This window comes from Carex rostrata, chromosome 5 (assembly GCF_964058835.1).
Source record: "Carex rostrata chromosome 5, lpCarRost1.2, whole genome shotgun sequence".
Lineage (NCBI taxonomy): Eukaryota > Viridiplantae > Streptophyta > Magnoliopsida > Poales > Cyperaceae > Carex > Carex rostrata.
The window spans coordinates 8,495,051-8,517,029 of record NC_135922.1 but is presented as its reverse complement, the minus strand read 5'-3'; the positions used below and the strand labels follow the sequence as shown (position 1 = coordinate 8,517,029).

The 21,979-nt window shown below is 34.0% G+C and overlaps 2 protein-coding genes across 3 annotated transcripts in view; both read right to left on the bottom strand.

Moving 5' to 3' along the window:
- Positions 1 to 21,979, bottom strand: part of LOC144554044 (putative disease resistance protein RGA3) — a 33,918-nt gene that overhangs the window by 583 nt on the left and 11,356 nt on the right. The window lies entirely within an intron of this gene.
- The window catches only part of LOC144554042 (putative disease resistance protein RGA3), a 147,131-nt gene continuing 125,410 nt past the window's right edge, over positions 259 to 21,979 (bottom strand). The window contains exons 1-2 of one of the 2 annotated variants that reach the window (XM_078302257.1): positions 12,378 to 13,495; positions 261 to 2,510 (exon numbers count right to left, since the gene is read on the bottom strand). In XM_078302257.1, the coding sequence (XP_078158383.1) occupies positions 396 to 2,510; positions 12,378 to 13,424 (3,162 nt within the window). In that variant the 5' untranslated portion in view covers positions 13,425 to 13,495 and the 3' untranslated portion in view covers positions 261 to 395. Of the gene's footprint in view, positions 2,511 to 12,377; positions 13,496 to 21,979 lie in introns of those variants that run through there. The other variant, XM_078302256.1, reaches the window with a different exon arrangement.

The following is a 21,979-nucleotide window of genomic DNA, read 5'->3' as shown; positions in this document are numbered from 1 at the left end:
TTATGAAAGAAAACATGTGCAGAGCATAAGTCTATAAAATTCAAGCACATTGTATTTGTACAAGTGTAGTGGGTAATTATGGTAATAGCGCTAAGAAATGAAAATGCATGGTAATACCGCTAAGAAATTAAAATGTATGGTTAATATGGAACTGGCAGTACATTTCCACATTGTATTGGTATAAACTAATATATACCGGACCAATCCAAATTTTAAATTCTATACTTTATGTGAGAATAAAGACTTCGGTGAATTTATCAAGCAAAGGATCTGATATTAGAAAAAATATATGATAATTAATATGAAGCTAGTATGATCAAGTGGAGGAATTATAATATACCTGAACAAAAATTGTAATGGCAAGATCAAGCTTCTTCTCTTGTTGTCACATCATCTCACATCATCTCTGAGCTTGTGCGTACATTGGTGGTGAAACTGTATGGTGCTTTCTGGTAAGTAGCATAGAAAGATTCACCCGATGAGTAGATATTCACCTTGGGAATGTGCTTGAATTTGTTCCACTCAGAACCACTTTCTCCTTGGCTTACAATCTTCACTAGCAACTCCTCGCTACACCTGATTCTTAGTTTGTGTGGCATTGTCGTCCTCAAATAATTTGGTAGGATTTCCATGTTAAAATCAACTAATTCCATCGTCTGTAAAGCTTTAAGGTTCTCCACAACTTTTAGATTTGGACATTCTTGAATTAGAATATAAGAGATGCTGGGAAAAATTGAAATCCTCTCCAAGTTTGGGCTGCTAGAAACTCGAATATCTTTGATTGATGGAAGGTTTTCTACTGTAATTAGATTATTAGCACCATTAATATCTAGATACTCCAAGGAAGTAGCATGATGCAAAATACCCTCCGGAAGAGATCTCAACAGGGGACAATCTCTAATATATAATTTTTTCATCTTTGGCATGGCTACTTGTCCCTTATTCCACTGCCACTCTTTCCAATTAGCCATCACTGTAAAGTTTAGTACACTCAATTTGGGAAATGCGGACTTATTGGCATGACAACTCGTAGCTATTGTATCTCTATTTTGGATGCCTTCCCACAAGAACTCTTGTCCCACACTCACCACTGAATATGCATCTATTATTTGAAGATAATCCAAATTGGGGAGTTGGCCTAACAACGCAAGCTCTTCAAAGCATGAACAATTTTCGATACTAAGATATCTCAAGTTTGGAAGGTTTGCCGTCAAAGTTAGCCAATTAGGAAGGTGGCTGCCAAAGTAACCCACTATGTGAACAATTTCTATAGAACGTGGAGGACAAAGCTCATTTAAAACATCCTCAGTTGTCACCTTCTTTTCATTAGTTTGGGAAAGTTGTTCTTCTGAGCTCAATGTGCTGTAAGAAAAACTTAGGTTTTGTAAATGATCTTTGTTTTCAAGGTTTGCCCTTTTTGCTATGCTCTTGTCTGATACTTTCTCTAAACTGTATAAACTAAGGTTAATTAGCTTTGACAGAGTTCCTAAGCTGTCTAGGCTACTAAATCCATCCAAATGGTTATTGTCTGGGTTGAATCCAATTAGTTGAACGAGCTTGTCTATTTTATTTAGGCCTGCTGGGATTCCCCTTACTCCTGAATAGTAAGTACATAGGAATTTCAGTTCTTGTAGATTGGTGATACTACGAGGGACACTTGACAAACCTCTGCAATTTGCAAGATTCAAATATACTAGACATTTGAGATTTCCAATGGAATTAGGAAGATTTCTTATCTGTGAACCACAGACATCCAAGTATCTCAAATGCATGAGGTCACACAAAGAATCTGGTAGGCTTGAGAAATTAGAGCTCCTAAGATCTAACATGCGGAGGTTTGAAAAAGCTTTACATAGATAATCAAGTGCAATTTCAGGTTTATCGCGTAGAAATAATGTTCTCAATCCATTTTCCTTTTGAAATAATTCAATATTCACCTTATTTCCTTCTATAGATAACCGCCGTATTTTCAGTGAAACCTCAGGCCTGGATAAAACATCTCCCTCCCTCAATACACAGTTTTCATCTTTTCCTAATTGGCGGGCAAAGGACCACAAAAGATCATGCATTTTGCATTCTTCTTGATTACAGAATTTGTCAGTATCTTCCAAAATATTTCGTACCAATAACTCTGTGTAGTACTCATTTCCCAACTCCCAGAAATCTACCTTATCTTGCAGATATCCTTCTGCTAACCACTGATAGATTAAATCTGTTTTGTCAAACTCAAAATCTTCTGGAAAGAGGGAACAAAAGATGAAGCACTGCTTCAAAGGTGATGAAAGGTCCTCGTAGCTCAAATGGAATGCATTGTGGATACTTGCCATCCCAACAATTGACCACATATTGCTTTTTAGAACAACTTGCCATTGGACTTTGGATTTTGGCTTTGTGCAAAGCACACCACCTATAGTTTTGATAGCAAGAGGCAATCCATCACATTTTTCAACTAGTTGCAACCCAACATCCTTAAATTCTTGAATCTCACTCTCCTTCTCATTTTGAAATACCTGTCAATAAATGAATAAAAAGTTAGGAGATTCGATGTAGGACTGGCAACGAGTCGGCTTGGACCAAGCTAGATTAAGCTCATACTCGCTCGTTTTGAAAGCGAGCGAGTCACGAGTGAGCCAACATTAGAGTCCGAGCTAAAAAAATGGCTTGTGGCTCGCTCATTTTGGCAACGAGCGAGCCAAGCTTGCTCATAAAAGCTCGTGGGCCAAAAGCCCAATTGTATTAGATAATGTATAAAGTTCATCCAATTGGTAATTTTACACATAGGTAAATACACAAAAAAAATATAAATTAAGGAAATTCATAGATATTAATTTATATATATATATTTATTTCTATATTCATAGGATAAATTAACATCACACACCAAATCAAATTAATTTGCCAATCATACACCAAAATCATGCAAACTGTAACCAATGAAGCTGCGAGTTTTGTTTCCTTGGGTTTTGTTTCGGAAGGTTGAATTCTAATTAACCGAGTGGACCGAGCCGAGCTTGATAAAAGCTCAAACTCGCACTGATTTGGACAGATCCAAAACGAGTCGAATCGGGCTTTAGCTCGAGCCAGGTCCAAGCGAGCTTTTCCCGAGCTTTTTCCGAGCTGCGAGTTTTTTTGCCAGCCCTACTTCGATGATGACTATGTTGGGGAATCATAAAAGGCCAAACAATTATGCCTTATCTAGAGATCAAACAATTACATCTCATCTAGGGGTCAAACACTTACACCCCGGGGAAGGAGAAACAGTTCCCCACCTTAACCTAAGGACCGTCCTATGCCAAAGAGACCCAAAACATAAATCATAAGTGCAGAACATAATACCTGATTCCATGTCGTTTGTCATGTAATAACTAAAGCCATAGTAGAGCAAGCTGTCTCCGTGAGCACGAGACAAGTCTTCAATGGCAAGAAGTCCTTCTCGCCTTTTGTCGTCGGGTCGAGGAATAAGTCTTCCAAGACAGCAAAGTGTGGCCCTTGAGAAATCATCTCCATATTTCCTAATGGATTTCTCTTCTCTATTCTTTGATGGTGGAAGAAGAAGAGAAGACACACAGAACTGTATTTTTCTTAAGAGAAAAATATATGTTCAGATTCTATGCTTTTCTTAGTTATCTTGTGCCTTGGGGACCAATCCTTATATATAATAACCTTTATGGTTATATGCCAAATTGAAAAAGGTATAATGTGATGTGTGCATCAAAAACCATGCTGATGCATCAAAAGTTGTGTGACTGCATCAATATTCGTGTGAACAGAACAACCCTCCATAAAGGCAGATTTCTAACCTCTAAAAATGTACTTTTCTGAATTGCAAATTTCTAAATCAGTCTATCAATGATTTGATCTTTGCCTAAATTGTTCTACACATTTATGGACCACATCCTAATGAATATTTTAATTGTCTATTACCTTATTTGATCACTTTAATTGACAATGATATATGACAGTAAACAATCCATAATTAGATTACATATATACTCAATGTTGGCATTAAATCCAACGAGGTTAGCAATAAATCCAACAATCTCCCACTTGAGCAATATGTCATGACTTTTTAATTATGCATTGTGTTCCTTATGTGCGCACATTTCTTTACTGTCTTTTTTATATATTCCCAAACCAATTCGGTCCATCAACTATATCAGCAAAGGACTAAAGCGGCATTCATCGCATTTATTCGCAACTAAACTCTCAATAATCACATCACTAATACAGCTGAATGACATGAATCATGATGTGGATGTGTAGAATAGAAATTACATGCAATTGTGATCTTCACATGCCTATTTCTAACTTGGTCTCCCACATAAATCTTGAAACTGAATTTAATTAGTTAACTAAATATTCAAACATAAACGAGAACCAGAATGTCAAAACTTCATAATATATATAACACTTGTTATATGTCACAAGTTACATATCCAAAATTACAATGAAAAATAGAACATTAAATTACAAATAACAGACTCCCACTAAAACTGAATACTCTTAATAGAGATTACACCCATATGAGCAACATGCTCTTCAAACTTAGCCGGTGTCAATCCCTTAGTAAGAGGATATGCTAACATAAAGTCTATTCCTACATGTTCTATTTTGAATTCACCATTCTGTACTCTTTCCTTTTCTTTACTTTACTTTATCATTGTCCCATTAACTGAATAATACTTGGGGCACTTGGTGAGACTAGATTTGTCTCCTTTCGCTATTGAGATTTATTTTCTGGTTACTGTTTTGCTTGTCATACTTAAGGAGAACCTTATCGATATAATTCATTTGGGATAAACTTAGAATACTTTTGGATCTTATCCCTTAGTATTTCAATCCCTAGGCTAAATGATGCATCACTAAAATCTTCCATCTCTGAATTCTTTATCAGAAAGTTCTTAGTTACTTGCAACATATTTATATCGATATTGGCAAGCAATATGATATCCACATATAAATCCAGAAATACAAACATACTCCCACAGAACTTAAGGTATACAAAATCATTCAATAAATTTATCTCAAAATCAAACGAGATAATCTCACTATGATTTTGCAATACCATTATTGAGACATTTTCTTTAGTTCATAGATGAATTTCTTAAGTTTGCACACCATAGACTTTGCGTCTCCTGACACATAGTTTTCTAGTTGCACCATTTAGATTGTTTCATTAATGTCACCATTTAGAAACATTGTCTTAATATCCATTTACTAAAGCTCCAAATTAAAATGCGTAACCAATGCCAATATGGTCTTTAAAGATACTTTCAAAAATAGAGTATTGATGATTCAAATAACATATCAATCAATATGCCTTCCTTTGGGCCGACAATATTGATTATATGTAAAACATAATAATCATCACTACACTCTATGTACACATAATTTTAACAATTATTAACCTTCCTTTGGGCCGGTTAATGCTTGCATTCATTAAATGAAATCAAATAGAAAGTCTCTTAAATCTTTAGCGACAAGACGAGCTTTATATTATTCCTTATTACTAATGAGTTTCGCATCTTTAGGTAATGGGGTAATTTTCCCAATGTCATTGTCAGTGAATGATTATATTTCTTTATTGACACTTCTGAATTTTCTTAAGGGCATCCAGTATTGTCTGAAATAATCTGGCCTACAACAATATCTTCCAAAACTTGGTGCGGTCCTGAGTGGCCTGCACCCGTCTCTGGATTTTTATTTTGTGTTGTTTCATCTTGTTGAGTTTGAGTTTCAATAATGATTTCGTTCGTATGGTGTTTTGAGTAAAACTCGGATCTATATCCATAAAACTCGCAATAACTGATGGAATATTTGCATATTCTTCTTCGAAATCAATTATTTTCTCACCCCCCCACAAACTCAACATCCTAAAAAAATTTGCATTTCCTGTCTCAAATGCATTATGTTATGTAGGATTGTAAAATTTATAACCCCTTGAGCGCTCGGCATACCCAATAAAATAACAACTAACTGTCCTTTCATCCAGTTTCTTTTCGGTAGGTTTGTAAGGCCTTGCCTCAGCTGGACATACCCATACTCGCAAATGACCTAAACTTGGCTTACTCCCAGTCCAAATCTCATATGGGGTTTTGTTAGTTACTTTAGTGGGTACTCTGTTAAGGATATAAGCTGCAGAGTTTAAGGCCTCACCTTTTAGATTATTTGGTAAAGTAGTACGACTAATCATACTCCTTACCATGTCCGTAAGCATTCTATTGCGCCTCTCAGATACTCCATTCATTGCTGGCGAACCAGGCAATATATACTGAGGGACAATTCCGCATTCATCTATGAACTGAGCAAAAGGCCCTCGACGTTGTTCACCTGATCCATCATATCTGCCAAAGTATTCTTCACCACGGTCAGATCTGATGGCCTTAATGTGTCTGTTGAGTTGTAGCTCAACTTCCACCTTGGAACATTTGAACATTCAAGGGCTTGAGCCTTTTTTTAATCAAATATACATAGCCATATCTCGAATTGTCGTCCATAAAAGAAATGAAATAACGGTGTCCGTTTCTTATGGCCATTGGAAACGGACCACAGATATCCGTATGTATCAATTCTAAGACTTCTGAACACTTTCTGGCTTGATATGTCCTTAACTTGGTTTGTTTCCCTTTTATGAAATTTATACAATAATTAAGATCTGAGAAATCTAAGGATTTGAGAATTTCATTAGACACAAGATGTTCAATTCTACGTCTAGAATTACATAATGTCTTGTGTCATAATGTGACCGAATTCTCATTTGTCAGTTTTACCAAATACTTATTTTTATCTATATGCAAGGCTTCTAAATAATAGCTATTCACATCCAAATAATATAGATTATCATAATTCAAATGAAAACCAGAACCAGCTTGTTTTGAATTTTGAAATAAACCAAATTTTCATAAATAAAATTATATAAACTAATTTATCATAAGTTCATATTTGTTTAAAACATAAATTTTATTGTCTAAAAGACAAGTACCATAAATATTTCATATAAATTCAATTAAAATCTAGTTTTCTCAAAAATAATCTATGTAATTGTCAAATAGCTTTCACCTTAATTTTATTACGATTGCCCACAAAGATGAGTCTTTCATCATCACTTGACTTCGATTGTTTATGCAGCCTTGCAAAAAGATACACTTATGCGAATAGTTTCAATTTATCCACCAATTGTATTCAGATATAGAAGTTAATTAACCTCCTTACAAACCAAAAGAAGAGACATAACATTCTCAACAAGCCAAGCATGAAATTATGGCTATGTTCTTTCCTGTGTTCAACTCCACAACAAAAGAAACAACCGGTATTATCTGACATGGCAATTATCTTGCCATTTTTCCAGTTTCTTTTGAGTGTGTACTCTGCAGCTTCTTTATTATCCCTTAAAATTTTTTTAATGGTAACAATCAAATCTAAAATCGCGCCCATTAATACCTCTTAATGTACCTCTTCATTATTATAAGACACATGCAGTTTGATATGTCCCACTTTTCCTTCTATTTCTGATCATCAGAAGTACTCTTATATGTAAGAGTGAGACATACCTTCTTAATGTAAGGTCCAAATCCTTGACACCGAGAACTATTATTATGCTCTCATGTCAATATTTGAAGTTGGTTCCATTCAACATGAAAGAAATGTTGTTTAGGCCTTTAACAATGCTAGCTGGAAAATTGCGAACAAAAAATCACAAAGAACAATACAAATAAAAAATCTGAATTTATAAATTACATTCAAATAAAGGCCCAACTTGCTCAAAATATATGAGATGATTTTCCCTTTTGTTACTATACACACGAATTTCACAACCAGGTAAGTTCCCAGGTAAGTCAGGGATCTCTAAGGATGTACTTCGAATTCCGACTTGCCTAGACAGAACTTCCAGAACTTCCCTCGACATTGTTACATTCATAGTATCGTAACTTATCTTAATAAATCATCACATTTTATGAGACTTAAAAAATAATCTTAAAACCAAAGTATCGGTTTCTATTAAGCGGATACCTCTGGGTAACAGGCCAATTTCTTATGATACTTTAGTGCAATAATAAAGTACTGATAGCCTAGAACATATCGAACAACATGCCTTCCTTTGGACCGACAATGTTGACATGTGTAAAATTTTTGGTCATCACTATACTTTATTATCACTAACTTGCATAAATAATTTTTGTAACCATTACCTTCCTTTGGACCGATAATGATTGCATCCATTAATTGCACCTTAACTTTCTTTTGTAAAATGAATTTAAATTAATCTAGTCAAAAGAGGTACCTTTGGGTACAATTAGAACTCAATTAATTCAATTCAAGATACATACAACTTTAATGCCTTTATAAGAATTATAATTTACACTTTAGCCATAAAACAAAATTGCAATTAAATAAATAAATATAATTGCTTCATAATAACTGCAATTTTAATCCCAGAAATTATTCTGTAATTTCTAGAGAGTTCTGTGGCGACCACGAATTTTAGTGCGATTTGCCAATTTGAAAAAGATATTTTGTGCATTTGCATCAAAAACCGTGCTGTCGCATCAAAATCCATGCGACCGAATCTGTTTTCTGAGTAGCTATAAAACTGCATTTATTATGCTGAAATTGACCCATGATCTAGAGAGATTTTATAATTTTGGAAGCACCTTAAGTAATATTTCAAATTTAGAAATTTAATTCCAAATGTGTATATTTTGTTTTAGGAAATTTATCAAAAATTAAATTTCCCCAAAAACCAAAAGAAAATCCATAACTGCCTATTAAAATTTGCCAATAAAGGCTATGCGGAATTTTGCGTAGCCTCTGTGAGTCCACACGGAGAGTTGTACAAAATCTGCCAGGACCGATTTGATTAAAATTTTGTGATTTCAAATGGAAATCTTCTAGCAAATTGTAACCAACTTAATAACTGAAAAATAGACACTTTTGGCAGCAAATTTTTACAAGTTTTGTGCTCTCCAAATCAAAATTTTAGATCTAAAACAATCAAGAAAACTTCAACGAAAAACGACGAAAAAATTCATCAATAATTTCTTATTCTCTCTAGATCCTAAAAGACTTAATCCTTCGGCATAGGAAGACTCTGATACCACTTGTTGGGGAATCATAAAAGGCCAAACAATTATGCCTTATCTAGAGATCAAACAATTACATCTCATCTAGGGGTCAAACACTTACACACTGGGGAAGGAGAAACAGTTCCTCACCTTAACCTAAGGACCGTCCTATGCCAAAGGGACCCAAAAAATAAATCATAAGTGCGTAACATAATACCTGATTCCATGTCGTTTGTCATGGAATAACAAAAGCCATAATAGAACAAGCCGTCTCCGTTAGCACGAGACAAGTCTTCAATGGCAAGAAGTCCTTCTCGCCTTTTGTCGTCGGGTCGAGGAATAAGTCTTCCAAGACACCAAGGTGTGGCCCTTGAGAAATCCTCTCCATATTTCCTAATGGATTTCTCTTCTCTATTCTTTGATGGTGGAAGAAGGAAGAAGAGAAGACACACAGAACTGTATTTTTTTTAAGAGAAAAAACATATGTTCAGATTCTGTGCTCTTCTTAGTTATCTTGTGCCTTGGGGACCAATCCTTATATATAATAACATTTATGGTTATCTACCAAATTGAAAAAGGTTTATGTGATGTGCATCAAAAACCGTGCTGGCGCATCAAAAGCTGTGCGACTGCATCAAAATTCGTGCGGACAGAACAAGCCTTCATAAAGGCAGATTTCTAACCTCTGAAAATGTACTTTTCTGAATTGCAAATTTCTAAATCAGTCTATCAATGATTTGATCTTTGCCTAAATTGTTCTACACATTTATGGACCACATCCTAATGAATATATTAATTGTCTACTACCTTATTTGATCACTTTAATTGACAATCATATATGACAGTAAACAATCCATAATTAGATTACATATATGCTCAATGTTAGCATTAAATCCAACGAGGTTGACAATAAATCCAACAGACTATAAGGTACTTATTTAAAACGAATAAAATACGAAACTGACTTTAATTGCCCAAACAAGAAAAAGAGAGAACTCTAATAAGATACAAAAAGCAGTACTCATTTAATTTTCTTCAAAACCGGATATACAATTAGTTCAATTAATTTTCACTGAAAATGGACATACAAAAAGTATATGAATTAATGCTTACAAATTTTTAATTTGAAAAGCTTCGAGGACTATATATTAGAGTAAACTTGCTAAACGAAGAGGGGGCATCACATAGATGATATGTATATATTTATCATAGATGTTTCGAATATATGTTTATCAAAAGCATTTTGGATTCGAAAAAAAATTCAAGTACAAAGTTTTGATCCAATTTTTTTTTTTTTTTGGTTGAAAGCCTGTAGGCGATTGCATTGATCCAATGATTTACAAAGTAGCTATTATATAGGTTTCTTTTGTTAAAATTAAGAATAATTAAAACCTATACATTGAGCTCCTTGTACAATCATCTAATTTGCTATGTCATAAAATAAAAGATACGTGAAGTTAGAGAATGCAAATTGATCTATTCGTGCCAGAATAACAAGTAAGTGGGCTTTCTGATTTTCTTCTCTGAGAATGTAGACACAGCAGTAATTTCTTCGAGTTGCATATCCCGCGGACTATGCCGCATCGAACCCTTTCTTGATGACGAAACGTCTTCTTCTTTCCGAATTCGACGCCGTCCAGAGGAGTTCACAGCCGAGAGGCACTGAATCAAACCAGATCGGGACAGTCACCACTCGAGAGGAGGAAAGAAGAGGGCACTGAATCAAACCGAACCAGGACAGTCACCACTCAACTGAGATGGCACTGAATCAAACCGGAACCGGGAACTGAATCAACCGGACCAGGACAATCTCCATTGAGAGAGGAGGAAGAAGAAGAAAGAGAGAAGAAAAGAGACAACTCGTCGCATTCTCATCATCGGCAACAACCAAAATACATACCTTATTCACATATAGATATAGTAGATACTACAGGGCAGAATGAATTCACAAACCCTCAGTCGAACCCGGAAAGTCGAGACGAACGGAAAATACAACTAGCGGCAGAATCCTTGAACGAATCCATCCGCTCAATTGAAACGCAACAAGTTGAACCGGGCAGACGAAGAGGGGTGGATGGAGGGGCGAGGTGGAGAGGCGCGGTGGAGCCGGCCGACTCTCAAACCAGCTTCGTGAACAGATCGCCCTTTTTTTTTTTTCTTTTCTGCGGCTCGGCGGAGAACCGTAGAGGTTTTGATCCAAAATTTAAAATTCATTGTATATATTATGCATGGCACTACCAATATAACATGGTATTCTTTTTTATCCCTTTATTATTTAATAGTAATTTCTTAAAATAAAAAATGCATTGTATATATTATGCATGGCACTACCAATATAACATGAGAATTTGTTATTTATATAAATTATTATTAAATAATAAAGGGAAACAGAAAGAGTGCTGGGCTTTTTCGATAGTATAGATGGATCAGAAAATAAATATCGGATCCAAACTATGGAGCCACAATTTTTTCCGAAACCAAAGTGTTTTATTTTTCATAAAAAAAAATTTTAAGCTAGTCTTATTGTTTTAAAAAAAATCAGCTACTGTTTCAAATAAATCCAACACTCTTTCTGTTTCAAAAAAAATGGCAAAAAATTATATTACAAAACAGTATCAGCCACTCTTTTCAGAAAAAGGATCCCAAAATAAATCGTTTCAAAGTTTCGATCCAACTTTTTTTTTTTTGAATCTGTCTATGCCATTAATAAAGTACAAGATTTTTTCTGTTTCCCTCTATTATTTCATAATAATTTCTATAAATAAAAAATCTCATAAAACAAAACATGTAATCGTTATTCATCAGTACGGAGCTAGAGTATAACTTTGGAAGTAACATTCACAATCAATTATTGAACAAAATTTGAACAAGATTGTTTTAAGGAGCTATTTGTATTTGAAATTTCATATCAAATAGTATAATTTTTTTTTTCCAAGGCAGTGTTCTTTGAAAGCAGTAGTTAATATAAAAGAGTGGAATTATTGCTCACCAAAAGTAGTAGACAAAAAAATTTAAATAAATGTTTACAAAACAAAGATATGAAATATTTTGAAGAATATATTAATTGTTAAGAATTTCCAATTAGCGAGCAGAGATGTATTAATTTGAAGTTCCATTATTTAGGCAAATATATAATCATAGGAACTATACCTATTATTGCTTAATTATAAAAAATTCCCCATTGTTTAGATAGGATTAAATAAGCTTGTATTTGTTATACGACTGTCAAATTGTTTGTTTAAGAACCCAATACTTAAATCATAATCTAGACAAAATAGCAAGGCTAATTAAGGCTAAACAATTAATAAATATTACCTGTTTTATTAATAGGGACCACCCATCTTCATCACACAACTTCTCCACCCGATGTAGTTTTGCTGCCTTCATTCCGTCTGCAACTCTTACATCTCGTGTGGTGACAAGTAACCTACTCCCATCAGCTCCGGCATTCATGGGAGCTCGCAGCAGACTGTCCCACACCGCTCGGCTCTCTTCCCAAACATCATCAAGAACAAGAAGGAACTTTTTCCCAAGGACGAGCCTCACAAGTAAAGGCACCAGCTCCGATCTTTCTTGGGCAGCACCATGATCACCTCCTACCTCCCGGATCACACATTTCAACAATTCTATTCCATTCACCTCCTTTGAAACACACACCCAAATTTTTGACGGGAATTCCTCCTGAATTCTTGGATCATTAAAGATTTTTTTCGCTAGAGTGGTCTTCCCAATTCCACCCATCCCCACAATTGCTACAACATGAACGATTTTTCTCGCATTTGTCTCTACTTCGGTCAGCCAGTTCACTAGTATATTTGTATCTTCTTCAATCTTTTCTCCCACAATATCATCTGCCACAACCAAGGAATCAGTCTTACAGCTGATGATCGAGTCCTCTCGGCGAACTCGTTTGAAAGGCCCAGGAGAGATTTGTGATTCTATCAAACCAAGATAAGCCTTTCTCTTGGCAATCTCTTCTAGCCTCGAATTGATATTCTTGATTTTGGAACGTATCTCATCAGCAAAGAACGAATTGTGAAAGAAGGACTGCAAAAAGGTGACACTTCTTGAAGAATGAGAACTCGAGCCGGCAAGACGTTCCTTTGCTTTGATCTGACAGAGGTCAATGACGTCATCAGCATCATACATGACATCCTTGAGCTGCATGAGCCACCACTCGATGGCACTACCCTTGCTTTGCCTCCTCTCGGCATCCTCAAGGACGCATTGGATGTCACGAACGGTCTCGCCAAGCTTCTCGATCTGGCCAGGGATGCCCAGTATCATGCCCAACTCATCCTGCACCATTTGCACGAGAAGCTCGCTGAACTTTGACAGGAAGGCATTGAGTATCATCGCCATCTTTGTTTTGAATGAGAGTTGAAGGTAGTGTTTAGGAGGAAGAGAGATTGGAATGGGGATTGTTGAAGAATGTAGTTTTCAATTATGGGGATTTTGGTAGGATTTAGTTTACTGTAGACTGTAGTAGTCTAATAGAATATTGGATATAAAACTAGACGCTGGAAGATAGAGATTGGAGAGCGATAGGACCTTGACCAGCTCTATTTTAAATTTCTAATGGCATGATCTAATTATTGAGCCTAACCTTTCTATAAAGAAAACAGAGAAGCTAGTTTTCAACAGAGCCCCTACATTATAAACAAATTTCTTCTGAAATATATGCTTATCAGTGAACCACAAAATCCACAAGGAACTAAGAAAAATTTCGTTTTCCTATGATTTAATTATTCATATATAACTATATTTTCTAAACTAGCTTCTTTTTGAAGTCTGGTTCTGTAACTAAATTTCGTTCATTATATATATATTGTTTCCTTTCTACTGCTTTTAATTAGTATTGAATAGATGACAAGTTTCTGATGAGTTTCTTGTATATATATAATAGCCCGTTTATCATTTTGGTTAATTCAATAGAACTTTCGCAGGTCCACTCCTACATTTGTGCCTTTTTCTTTTCACCATAAAAGTTGTTTTTTCCATCCATTCATTTTTTTTTCCTCGTGTATTTCAATTTTTCATGCCAGATTTCTCCAAATATGGATCAAACCTAAAATTATGTTTTGTTGGTATCATGAGACTCTACATTTAATGTTGAAGTCATGACCATCTTGGTGCATTATCTTGGATATGCATATCAAAAGAAAAAATAACATCATCAATTAAGGCCGAAGCCCAATTTCCCCTTCCAGAATATTCAATCACTATAACCGACTTATGAAGTCGGTGAAAATGGAAAATGCTAGAAATCTCATTTGTAATAGATTTGTTTGTCATGTGTTATCTTAGAATAATCTAACCGTCATAGAGTAGTATAAATAGACAAGAAGACTTATGGTTGTGTGAGAGTGAAAGTGTGCGACGTGAATGAGTGAAGAATATATCAAGGTCTTGTAAGCTTTTGTACTCTCCATTAAGTAAAAAGAAATTAGTTTATATACTCCTCTCTTTTACTATCCAAGTTAATATTCAACATTTAAAATTAAGGGCCAATGATCTGAAATATATTGACTAATATCTTGTATATAGGTATCTGGGTATTGATCATCCCCTCAATACAGCAGAAGCTATATTTTCTATTGAAATGTGTAGTAAGTCTCCCATCAAAGCTAGATATATACTGACCTATATTTTCTATATATTATAGCATTAAAATTCTCACATACGACCCAATTATGTGAGAGTGTTATGCCCTAGAGCAAATAGTTGCTTCTTGTTTTAGTTTCATATAATGGTTGATTTTGATCGACTTGTTCCTTGAATTTTTATTTACTAGTAGGTAGTTTTCGTTCGGAGTTGAGGACTTGAATTGTGAAACAATATAATTAAATAGTAACAAAGTCTAAATATTCTAATCTAAGTAATTACCAAGGAACACTAATTACAATAAAGATTAATATGAGAATTAAATGTTGATCAAGTTTCACATATCAAATGATAGAAGCATCGATTTAATCTCACAAATACATATTAGAGAATATAGTATTCAATTGATTATACATGAACTTTATATGAATTGTGTCTAGTGTCATTAATGTTTATGTGGTGTTAATATCTAAAGTCTGGGATGCTTAGTTTTCTTGCATAAGAAAATATCGGAGTAGATCTGGGTGGTGAAGCGATCAGGAATTGAAAATAAACACATTTTATATGTGAAACTAAACATGTTTTCTTTAATTAAAAAAATTGTCTTAGTTGAAAAATATCTCTTGGATTTTCTAGAACAATTTGAGAAAATAAGCGCAAAATATAAGCAAATAATTATTAGAGCACAAAATAAATATCAGAAAAATATACTGAGAAAAAAATATACTGAGAAAAAAATATACTTTGAAATACTTGCACAAAAGAATTATTAGATAAATTTCAGAAAAAGATATTAAATTTTATTTAAAAAAAATAAATAATTGCATACATACTAGATGTTTTCATTTAAATTCAGGACATAACTACAATACAATGTTATTAGAACCGGACCGGACGTCGATCTGGTAAAGTTCTGGATCAACGATTCACTAGTTTGATCGGCGAATCAACCGACCCGACCTCTGTTTTTCTAAACACTGATGTTTATGATATATTATTACACAAATAAAAATAATCATGTTTTATATTAGTAAAAATTTCCACATACATATTGAATAACACAATAAAGTAATAATTATAGATTATTAAAAATGAATAAATTACCTTTTTTGAATCTCAAAATATGTAGAACTTATTCTTAAAATTATTAAAGTTAACATCGTAAGAACACTTTTTTTTTCATTAAAGACGTTTTATAAATTTACACTTTATTTTAAAAATGAATAATTAAAACTACATGAATTCTTCATTTTTTTTGTGATGACACAAACCTCCAACAATCTATATTAAAAATTCCAGTATTTTAGAATTTTTATTTTAAAAATAATAATGTTGTGATCATGCTTAAATACATAATTATTTAAAAAATACAATGCAGAAACACAAAAGACTGCACAGAATTGTCCACATAAAATTACCTATAACCTACTACCTTCTCGCTCCTACTTTTCTCAAAAAAATAAATAGGTGGTGACTAGGGATGGCAATGGGCCGAGCCCACAGGTATTTTACCAATCCCATACCCGGCCTGCCTGATTAAAATCTATACCTGTCCTGCCTGGCCCATTATAACGGGCCTAGAAATTGATACCCGGCCTGCCTGTGGGCATTTTCTTCAAACCTGAGCCTGCCTGTGCCTGCCTGTCACAGCCCATGGGCTGCCTTACCCGGCCTGGCCCAACCATGCCTGGTCTCATTTAATAGCAGTTTAAACCAAATAGTATACACAATCTAAGTATATTTAACACCAAATACAGACTGTACAAAACAGCAGTTTAACATCTAATAAAGTTTAAATGTAGAAGACATTGTTTTTCTTTCAACATCCAAATTTCCTTAACACCAAATATAGCAGACACACAAATTTCCTTAACACCAAATACACCAAATACAGCAGTACATTGTTTTTTTCCAGCATCCAAATTTCCTCAACATTCAAATTGTTTAACATCCAGCAACAATTTAACATCCAACAAAGTTAAAATATAGAAGACAATCAAAGTATACTTAACAGCAAATACAAACAACAAACACAATCATCTTGATCAATAAAGGCTGGAAAAAAAAACTGCTGCTGCCTCAATAAAAAAACTGCTGCTGCATCAATAAAAAAATTTCAGCTGCTGCTGAACATTAACAAAAATGAGATAATTAATACATTAATAAAAACTGACTGCTGCTGAACACAAAAAAAAAAAAACCTCTGCTACTGCTGAACACAAACCTTATGCCATAATTTAATTGCAAATAATAAACTCAATAGTAAATGCACAACTTATAAACTATGCAAATTATATGCAAACTATTGCAAACTTAAAATCTAAGTCTCAAAGAGAACAATTAAGTATAATATAAGCCAAGATAAGATAAGATAGAGCTTACAAGGATAATTTTAGTTTTGGCCAAGTTTGTTTAAAGCCTGAATTTTTCATCAACTTGTCTGCTTCTGCCTAAGAAAAAAAAATGTTTTAATTAGTATGTCAACTTAAGCAAGTAAAATGAGACAACGTTGGGATACATGATTTAAAATTATACTACTATCACAAGTGCTAGAAATCAAAGTTGTTCTATACAAACTAACCTTAAGCAAGACTGCAAGAGGCAGATCAGTGGTGGCCTGGCGTAGGCAAATCGGTAGCCTAAATTTTTATTAATTTGAATTAAAAGGAAAAAAAGACCCTTTAAGGGGTAATACCTGCCCTTTACCAGTTAAATGGGTTGGTTTATAATTGATCATAATTTTTTATTTTTCTAGGAAAAAAGACCCTTTAAGGATTTTTTTCATGAAGACAAGTAATAAAGTATTAATTAGAACGCCGAATCATTTATTGGAAATAATATCTAATATTATAATCCAACCTAATTAACCACCTTACTTCCCAATTATGGTACTGGTACCGGGACAACAAGTCCTATGTTAGTGTGATTTGTGAAGCTGTGTACTGAATTAAGGTCTCATTTAATATGAAATAGAATGATGTGTAATCAAAGAAGAGGGAAAAAAAATACCAGTTTTACACCTTACATAATACAGACCCAGATTAACTAATTCTATTTAAATGAAAAGTAAAGAACAAAAGGCCCTTTAGTGATTTTTTTGTATCAGCTTTTCCTCACGTCCAAATTTTAGAAGCTTATATTATTTATTTCTTGCCGATTTAACTATTAAAATCGATTAAATTTCAATGATTCAAATTCTATTAATGACTGAAATTTGAAAATTACGGAGTTACCAACTTGAAGACTGTTGGGGAGGTGCAGTTCGTGCGGAGAGGATGAGATGGCTCTCGGAAGTAGTAGCGGGGCAGATCAGTGGCGGAGAACTAGTAGCGGGGAAGATCAGTGGTGAAGCTTGTCGGAGAAAGGTGTGGTTTTTGGTGTTCGAAAGCCGAAGTCTCGGAGGAAGGCGTAGGTCTGTGTGGAGGCGAAATGAGGAGAAAGAGCGGCTAACCTAAACCTAAACCTAAGAGATGGTATTTTATATTCTGAAGTCACAGAGACAGATCAAAACAAAATTTCTAATTTTCGGAAGTATGGACTTTGGGCTTCGATAAGAGTTTCAGAATTCACATATCTTTTTAAAAAGATAGGCCCGGCAGGCAGCCTGTGGGCTTCTATAAAATCCCAAACCTGACCTGGCCTGTTTCTAAGCCTGGCCTTACCTGGCCCATTACAGTGCCGGGCCGATCAGGTAATGAGCAGGTCAGGCAGGTATGACCGGGCCGCCGGGCTGAACGGGCTTTTTTGCCATCCCTAGTGGTGACTGGTGAGTGACAGTCCAAAATCATCAAATAAAAGAAAACCGGGTTTTGGGAGGTTCAAAGGTTTTCTGAAATCCGGCCGGCTATTTCATATTATTCCGATTTATATACTTATTTTTATTTAGTCTTTTATCGATCTGAACCGAATCGGATAAGAATTCGGGTCAGCTTTTTTCTGGTCTAGCCGTCCGGTCTAGTCCGATTTTTCTAGTCTAGCCGTCTAGTGCGGTCCGATTATAAAATAAAAATATTAATCCTTATTACGGGTCAACCCATGATATGCATGGTACTTAAACCCTGAACCTTAAACCCTAAACCCTAATGAGTGAGTCTATGGTACTATGCATATCACGGATTGGTAAAATAAATATTTTTTTTTTCAAAATTCCAACGACCGATCCTCACCGTTCAACATGAACCCCATATGAATATGTATTTGTAGACTGAATTTTTTATTTTTTAGAATTTTTTTACTATTTTTTAAGATAGGTAGAATATCACTTGATCTGAAAATTCTAGAGCATCCAAAAACAATGATTTTCTACATATCTTAAAAAATAATAAAAAAATTCTAAAAAATATAAAATTCGGTCTGCAAGTACATATTCATATGAAAATCATGTTGAACGGTGAGGATCGACCGATAGAATTTTAAAAATGAAAATATTAATTTGTATTACGGACCAAATTGTGATATGCATAGTACCATAGACTTACTATGGTACTATGCATATCACGGGTTGATCCGACGTTTAACATGATCCCATATAAATATATACAATTATTAACTTTGTTCAAAATTTTATTTCTCTATTTTCCAAAAACTTGTCATTTTTACAAATGAACCGAAAAACCTATTCCACTTAGCACCCATTACTCGAACTTCAATCTCAAATATAAATTTTCAACGCAACATATAGGTATTTATAATCCAATATTGACAAGAAAGATTCCAATAAGGCATTGGTGGCACCCGAAAGATCTCAATAATTTATTGTCCGATCCACACAACATGAAAACACCATATACACCAAAAATCTAGGTGGTGCATGTTACTTTCTCATCAACTGTATTTAATCAAATAATAATCTGATGCATGTTACTTTCTATGTGATGCATGTTACTTTATATTTTCAATACAACCATGCATATAGACAAATTTCCATGTGATGCATGTTACTTTCTCATTAGCTGTTTGTTATTAAATACTGATTTCGAGGTTAATGCATGATACCCGGCGGTTTCAAGGCATGCATGATACCCGGAAGTTAATGCATGATACACAAAAGTTTCAAGAATAAAAAAGCAATGTCGAAACAATAATAGAAAAAAAAAACGTTACAAATAATTAAGGGCGGAAATGTTAGTACGTGAGCTGTTTGCCCTAGAAGTATTATTTGTTTCTTCTATCGTGTTGGTCTCTAGCAGTAGAAAATTCGTTAACAGATTCCGTTTTTATCTAATAAAAGACAACAGTTTTGTAGTAGTGTTGATTTCTCGAAAGCATCTTTTGTTAATCTCTGTGCATATGACCAACTTATATTATATTCCCGTGGTATAATCCAATATTGACAAAAAAGGTTCTAACAACAAAATTAAGGCATTTTTGGTGGTACCAAAAACATCTCATGAATTGATTGTCCACACACCAACACACCGTATAGACAAATTTCCATTAACTATAATACTATATTTAATCAAATAATGTCCAGCAGTAGTACGTCAACCAATACAACCATATATACAATTTCCAAGGTATGCATGCTACTTTCTCATAGTATCAAATTAAATACTGATTTCGAGGTCTTAATGCATGATACCCGGCGGTCTTAATGCACTAAACAGAAGATGCTAGTTTATGTATATACTGATATAAGAAATGTGATCCTTCTATCGTTACAGTGTATCATGTATTTACAAATGATATAATATTTATTGCGAATTTCATTTGTAAAATTAGCCAGACCCTCAATTTGCGAAGATGTGTATGTGTTCTTATTTTGTTCATGAATATTTTCATATCTTCTACATTTGTTTATGAAGATTCATGTGTATGTTTTATGATAGTAAAATAGTTAAATAGTGAAATTTAATATTGTTAAATGTTTCTGATGATGTTCTATGTTGTTTTATGTATCTTTGTTTGTCTATGATTAATATTGCTAGCAAATTGAGCGGCTGGCTAATTTTGTAAATGAAATATAAAAAAATACTAATCTTGTATCAGTACATGATACAATACTGATAGGAGTATCACATTCCTTCTTTCAGTACATAATATACTACCGATGGAGAAAATTCTCCTATCGGTAATGTTTTTTTTACAGATAGGAGTATAGGACAAAGTGCTATTGGTTTGAAACCGTTAAAAATATAGGACAAAGTACTATTGGTTTGTTAGCATATCTCGTTTTTACCCGATGAAATTAATTAAGATAACAATTATGTAGTAGTGTTGATTTCTCGAAAATATCTTTTGTTATTCTCTACTGTGCATCTGACCAACTTATATCCCGTGGTATAATCTTATATTGACAAGAAAGAGTCTAGTAACAAAATTAAGGCATGATTGGTGGTACCAAAAACATCTCATGAATTGATTGTCCACACACCAACACACCGCATAGACAAATTTCCATTAACTGTAATTAATCAAATAATGTCCGGCAGAAAACCAAATACAACCATATATATATACAATTTCCAAGGTATACGCATGTTACTTTCTCGTAAGCCGTATCAAATTAAATACTGATTTCGAGGTCTCAATGCATGTTACCCGGCGGTCTTAATTAATGCACTAAACAGAAGATGCAACCCATAATGAAGACTTTAATTTTAATTAAGAGTGAGGTAATATTTGGTGTTATGCGTCATAGTGCGGATTGATTCGTACTATGAATTAATATTTATTTATTTTAAATTCAAACAATCACTCTGAATCATTCAACATGATCTACAAATAAAAATGTACTTGTAAATCAAATTTTACGATTTTTTACTGTTTTTTTTATAGATAGGTAGTTTCACATGATATAAAAAATTCTAGATCACGTGATTTTGACACCGCGCAAGATGAGTCAAAGTAGAGGAGAATCTAAGAAGATCCAATGGGGTCAATTGACCCCCACTTAATTTTTTCATTTTATTATTTATGGTTAATTTTCTATATAATTTAGCGTAAAATGTCATATTATGATAAAATGGACCTCATTTTCTGTATAAAGTTTGTCTATATAATTGACCATCATAGTTTGAAACTTTTTATATGATTGATCCATATATATTTAACCTCCATTGTTAGAAAGTCTGACTCTGCCCCTGAGTCAAAGGATGGACAGGTTCTGGTAGTGGTTGTTAAATTGTCCAAAACCACCACTTGAAGCTTCAGTAATGATAGTTCCAATGTTGAGAGCCACCGAGTGACAATTCCGTCACTAAGTGACACGCTTCAGTATTTTGGACATAACTTCTTCATACGAGATTCAATTGATGTCATTCAAAAAGTTCTTTGGAAAGCTTACAACAAGCCCTACGACGTGATACATTGTT